Source organism: Leuresthes tenuis, unplaced genomic scaffold (assembly GCF_036924035.1).
Source record: "Leuresthes tenuis unplaced genomic scaffold, fLeuTen1.0.hap1 SCAF_22, whole genome shotgun sequence".
NCBI classification, from domain to species: Eukaryota; Metazoa; Chordata; class Actinopteri; order Atheriniformes; family Atherinopsidae; genus Leuresthes; species Leuresthes tenuis.
In genome coordinates this window covers 28,507,826-28,514,573 of record NW_027325376.1, presented here as the reverse complement: position 1 = coordinate 28,514,573, position 6,748 = coordinate 28,507,826, and the positions used below count along the sequence as shown (strand labels likewise).

At 42.1% G+C, this 6,748-nt stretch overlaps 1 protein-coding gene across 1 annotated transcript in view; it reads right to left on the bottom strand.

Moving 5' to 3' along the window:
- Positions 1-213: 213 nt before the first annotated feature.
- The window catches only part of LOC140282387 (schwannomin-interacting protein 1), a 31,856-nt gene continuing 25,321 nt past the window's right edge, over positions 214-6,748 (bottom strand). Inside the window, exons 6-7 of the mRNA XM_072376967.1 lie at positions 1,942-2,059; positions 214-1,824 (exon numbers count right to left, since the gene is read on the bottom strand). Coding sequence (XP_072233068.1) covers positions 1,724-1,824; positions 1,942-2,059 — 219 coding nt within the window. The 3' untranslated portion in view covers positions 214-1,723. The remainder of the gene's footprint in view (positions 1,825-1,941; positions 2,060-6,748) is intronic.

Sequence of the window (6,748 nt, the reverse complement as noted above, 5' to 3'; positions counted from 1 at the left end):
TGAAGGAAATAAGAAACAAAACAAGACAACCAGATAAAGGTAGCAATGACCTGATTAATATCACCACCTGATCAGTAAAGCTGGGGTACATCTGGTGATTCAGCACTGTGACTTATTTGCAATGAATGCGTTGTAATCTTGAGGCATCTGAACCAATTTAACACACCGACCATTATAAATACTCTGAGCTTCAAATAAGTAAGAGAACAACCATTCAAACCAGCAAGTGGGTTTATTGAACATGTCTGAGTTCATTTTCTGTCATTCAGCCTCTAAAATGTCCCAAAAAAAGGGTTTCAGTTGTCCAATGAAATCAAAGGATATAAACATGATAAGATCTGATGCAGTTTGGTGAGTTTGATAAACTGGACACTAAAACACTTCCGGGAAATCTTTTTTTAAATAAGAATAATTAATTCTAGTTTCAATCTTAAAATCAAACCGAACAAAAAAAGTTATCAGTTGCTATTTAAGGTTAGGTAGTCTCCTATGCGTACACAACTGTGATGGAGATCACTGAAATCAAACAGTGAGCTGGTCTTTCACTCACTAACAGTGAGACAGCCGCTCTCTGACTCTGAGTTAATGCCCCCCCATTTTTAAAGAGAATTGATTGATCAGGAGGAGGTGCCTTTACATGTGCTGCTTCCTCAACCTGCTCTGGAGCAGATCAGGTCTCCAAGCCTAAGCTGCTATGGTGATATATCCTGGTAAGAAGTAAACCAGCTTTGTGGTTCTGAAGCTACCTGCTAAGCCACTAATCCTGCTTTGTAGCACAGGCCCCGGATGCAGGGGGGGCTCGTGATGGAAAATGATTCATTCTTCTTTAGCAGGTGCTGGGAGTTGTTTTTCTAAATCAGAGAAAGGGTGTGTTATTCTTTTTTTTCTGTATATAAATACATGTTTATCTACAGGAGGTTACTTGGTTAGTTGCAAACAACTGAGGTGGCTTTAGAGGTTAAGTTAGCAACTCATGTGTCCCATGCAGGTTGTTCACTTTTGTCTTTGTGTCTATAAGTAAGTCATGAATTTGAGACTCCTTCAGAGCTGATACCTCCCTCATGAAGTACAAATTCAATTTTTGAAATGTTTGTTAACAGAAATTTCCACCACAGGTTTACTGACTTCTGTGATGGCAGCTTAACAGGATACAAGAGAGTACATCATAAGATACTTTATGGGCTGCTGATTTCACAAAGAAAGACGGCAAGCATTCTTATAGACAGGATAGACTTTGTTCCAACACTGGAGGAAACTTGACAATGTGCTATGTTCGCATTTTTTTGTTCTGTCCTAAAAAAACTTTCTGACCAGATGCAAAACAACCCTCACCCTCTTTGATACCGTGAACACAAAAGGTGTAAAGGTGCACTGTGTTTGCACTCTGCAGCATACAGAATCAGGATTCACCAGAAGAGAAAAAGAAAATAGTTTAAACCCTGCAGCTTGTGTGCAGTGACGTTAGCTGAAGAGGGGGCAGGTCCAGGACACATTTATGTGTGGTCACGTACATCCCTGACCATCTCTAAAAGTGATGTTTCTTTCACAGCATCACTACACTTGCTGGACATGTGGCTGTATGACTGTTCTGTGACAAGACTGTTTCAAATCACAGCCGACAGAAATTCCCCCAGTGAACCCGTAACACTGGCCACAGTCATACTGAAGGTCCCGGCCCCCTCAGGGAGTCGCAGTCTGCACGTAGCCATGCTCGGGGGACTCTTTACAGAGATGTCAGGTCCTGCACCTCCAGCAGCATGGCGTCCTGCTCTGTCCTCAGCTGGTCTCTAACATGGAGAAGACTCACTAGCTCCGAGCTCAGGTCTGATAAGGACACATGAAAATTTAAAACTTAAAATTAAGTTTAAAGTGTTTCAGAGGTGTGGTGTATCTGAGAAATAAAAAGCTGATAATTAGGATGTAAAGAAAGCAGCAGACTACCTTGTGTTGCCTGACTGAGAGATGTGCAGAGCCCCCTCAGGTCCTCCATACCGAAACTCTGCAAATCACTGAGCTCCAGATGTCTCCTCCGGACTTCAGGTTCTGTACGAGCTGCAGGCTGAGGAGACGACAACACATTATGGAGCCCCTTTTGTAATAATTGCTGGACATTATTCAAACATATTCCGCTGTCAGGATACAAACTTAACCACAATGAGCCTGGGACTGTACCTGCCCTTTGTTAGAAAGATTTTGTAACTTGTAATCCGACCCCAGCTGCGAGAACTGCCCACAGAACACTTTAAAGGCTGAGGTTACAAAACTCAGTCAAGAATGTCATGATTAAACTACTGTGGGCTCCCAAGGAAAAACGGGGTCAAAGTTTAACGTGATTCAACAATGTGTGGTTTATCATTGGAAACAGCTCAACGGGCAAAGTCATGCAAAAGTGGTCAGACAATGAGATGAAGTCCACCAACCGATCCAACATCGTCTCAGTGAAGCAACACGATGAATCCAGTTATTCATGGTAGCGATCCATCAATTGGAGCTCAACATAAATACGATTTAATGATGTAAGTAAGAGCAACATGTAAATTCAAATGAAATCCAATACCATTTGACTAACAGGTGAAAACTAGGCTGAAACTTATGACCAACTAAATATTAGTATTTGTGTCAGCAGAAAGGGGTCATTGTTCTGAAACCAAGCTCTGAAAGGATGGCATAAGCACAGTTTCAGCCCAGCGTCTTTTGATCGCATCACCTCTACTATGAGCTTCTCTTGGATGACTGAGCTCTTCTCCCTGTTCTTAAGGATGAGCCCTAACTCCCTTCAGTATGTTTGCATCTGCTCACAAACAGGTGAGGGTTAGAACATGGCCCAAGTAACATAATAAACATTATCAGGCACTATGTTCATCATAACAGGCTGAGTCCCATCACTGCAGAAAACAGTTTTCCCGTTCAATTCTCAACCCGCTGGGGACAACACCCTAACATACTGCGACTAATACTTAAGCAACAAATTCCCTCCAACCAAGATTGGAAAGTCCAGCCTTTTCCACCTTAAAACCATGGCCTCAGATTTAAAGGCTGGGAAATTCTGTCCACAAAGGTTACGAAGAGAAAAAAAAACAGTTAAAAAAGAAAAGCAACCCCCACCAGAAACAAGTCGGAAAAACTGTTTAATTGTGGGAAAGGATATTGGATAACACTGATAAGAGGGCTTCCACAACACAAGGCAAACGAAGGAACAGGCCTTGCTGAGCACACTCATCCATCTCTGGCACCAATGCATACACCACAAGATCCCTCCTTCAAAATTAAGTCCAACTCCTGTTATGGCTTTGGATGGGAAATGATCATTTTAATGTGGATTCCCTTAGTGTTTGAAAATTCATCCACCTCGTAAACTGCCATTAGACCTGACATGTCTGCAACAGAAGCTCAGGAGCTTGAGGTAACCTTACAAAGGGGATTAATGTTGAAGTGACACTGAACTTCAGGCTCTCGCCTTCACTCTATATGAGAAGCTCATGCGAAATGATGAAACCATCAAATACTTCGTTGGAACATGACCATCTGATCTGATTTTACCAGCTGAATGTCTTAAAGCTGCTTTCAAATTTGTTAGCCTTAAAAACTAAAGCCTGAAAAAATGTTTCAAGGGAATCTAAGAAGACAAATTACAAAATGATAAAGTTTCACTCAGTTTGATCAGTGAATCCAACTCAGCATACCCTTGTAGCAGGACCAGAAAATACTATAGGCAGCGTTCTCACTATTAAATCAATTTAAGGGTCCAAATTTACAAAATGACATAAAGAAGCATTCAACAGAGACTAATTATTGAGAGATGTAACCAAAACCATGAACCTCAGAGCACAAACAAGAGAAATGTGGGGACTGTGTATGGTGGTAGAGGGAACACTTTATGGTTTGGGGAAAAAGCAAAAGAATGGAGAAATGTAGCAGAATTGCTAAAACTGGGTCTTAATTTTAGTCACTATTTATGGCTAAAGGCTAACAACGTTGGGGTCATTTCTCATTACTAACAGTGAATTCTCTCGACACCACCGTACCGTCCGAAAAGAAGTTTCAATTCTAGTGTTAAGAGTTTGATAAAACAAAGACATTTCTGCATTCTTTTGTCTAAACACACATTTGCTCAGAGGGTTTGAAAACACCACACCGTGTTACAAACCTTACTACCTAAACAGAAATGTATTATGTAAGTCAGACTGTTAAGGAGGTTTAAATATGAATATTCATCTACCATAGTCCTCAAGTTGAACTGGTTGAAACATTACATCCAAAATAAAGACAAATTATGGTATTTAAAGGGGAACTCCGGTATTTTTAAACCTAGACCTTATTTCTGGCATGAAATACATTTATCTACTCACCGAGAACAGTTTGGTGAAAGTCGGCGTCCTTCGGAAGATATTTAGATAAGTCGAGATCCATATAACGGAGTGAACGGGGCTTAGACGATGCAGCCTCTAAATAAGGCATTATCTGTCTTTATTTCACCAATACTTTAAGAAGAATGAATGAATGAACGTGTACTATAGCTCTGTTAGCTCATAGCTGCTGTGTTGTTGTTATTGGAGGCTATCGGGGGGCTTATAGAGGGCTTTCTACACACTCGTCTACTGGTATGACGTCATCGACGCGTGCTGCTGCAGCACAGCTCATTCACTCCGGTAAGGACGTCCATCGTACTCAAAGTTGTCGTCCACGTCTGATAAATATCCTGCCATGTTTCACAAAACTATCAGTAGCAAACTATGTGTGAAGTTAGCCGACTGTCACAGAGCACGGAGTAACAGGTGACGTGGTGCACAGTATCGTTTTTTTTACATTGTGTACTCTCATCAATTTAATGCGTGTGTCAGTGCATGTAAGGTTAGACTGCAGTCGTTTCCTAAGCGGAATCCAGAGGAAAATACACCGCTAACGGGACATTGTTTATATGCAACAGCAGCTTGCAGCTATGACAGAATATATGTGGTCAGATCTGAGTTTACGTGTCGATAACAGCGCACACAAACGAGAGACACCTGCCTGGGAGTGAACACATGGCGGAAGCCACATGCTGCCGGTGATCCCCCCCTGCTAGTTGGATAAATTGTGACCGGGGTGCACAGGTACTTTAGTTCTGTTTTGTTGTTATGTTGTAGCGTCCTCAAAAATCCAAATAATTAAAAGCAAGACTGAAGCTTATGCATTTGTTTTAAATAAAAGTAACATTAATACATTTTAAGACCTTTCACAATCATATTTAAGACATTTTATGAAATTTTAAAATACTTTTAGACATTTTAAGGACTTAAATTCAAATGATTGGATTTTAGATGTAGCGAACTCAAGTGTGGAATTTAATACAAACTTAAGATTTTAAATGACTGCAACATACTTTTGTGTGGATGCTCAGTGTGGAAATACCAGATGGGGGATTTCTACATCAAGGAAGAGAAATTTACACCAACCTTCGGCCTATGAAAGCATTTTGGGGGAGTTTTCTCAGCCCCTCTTTCCACACACCTGTGCCATAAATTTTGGTGAATGCATTAATAGCTCAGTGCTAACTAAGCTGAACAAACAACAGACCCACTCAGGAGAGTATTGGAGAAAACCAGAACAGGGCCCTTCCGACCCTATATGGGTCAAAGTAAACAATGGTGACAGTTTGCCCTGACTGACTCAAGCCAGAGACAGTCGCAGCATGGACCTCTCAAAAGGATCTCACCCAGAATCACTTTTTAGCTGAATCTTGAAACTGTATTAAATGTGCTTTATATCTTTGTACAAGTTCTTTCATGTTCTCAGTGATATCACAAGCTGCATTTTAATACCTTTTTCATGATCGTACGTGGAACGATACGAAATAAATAATTATTTTGGAAAATGACTAATCAGCTTATGGAGCCACATTGCCCCCGAGCGGTCCGTAGTACTGAATAGTTAAACCCAAAACGAAGTCAACAACTTGCATATGACATGTGACATTTATATGAAATAATGCAACTTTTAACCAATGCTTCAGCTGTTTCTTATTATATTCTGTGTTTAACACAGGAAAATAACATTGGTTGGTTTGTTATTCATACTTTAACTCTACACATATCCATCTGAATTTTGAGACTCATAACCATCATGTTATGTTATGTTGTTTTTTATGTCTTTATGTCCTAATTTTATGCTATATCTTTACCCTTTATATCTTAACAAGTTATGGTGGAGATGGGGGACATTGAGTCTGAATGGGCCATGTTCCGTGACTCCATTGCCGAGGCGGCTGATCGGAGCTGTGGCCGTAAGGTGGTCGGTGCCTGTCGTGGCGGCAACCCTCGAACCCGCTGGTGGACACCAGTGGTGAGGGAAGCCGTCAAGCTGAAGAAGGAGTCCTATCGGGCCTCTTTGGCCAGTGGGACCCTGGAAGCAGCTGATAGGTACCGGCAGGCCAGACGGGCTGCGGCTTTGGTGGTTGCTGAGGCAAAAACTCGGGCCTGGGAGGAGTTCGGTGAGACCATGGAGAACGATTTCCGGACAGCCTCGAAGAGATTCTGGTCCACCATCTGGCGTCTCGGGGGGGGGGGGGAGCGGCTCACAGTCAACACTGTGTACGGTGGAGACGGGGCTTTGCTGACCTCAACTAAGGATGTTGTGAGTCGGTGGGGGGAATACTTCGAGGAACTCCTCAATCCTACCAACACGTGCTTGGAAGAGGCAGAGTCGGAGAGCTCGGAGACGGGGCCTCCCATTTCTGGGGCTGAGGTTGCCGAGGTGGTCAAAAAGCTCC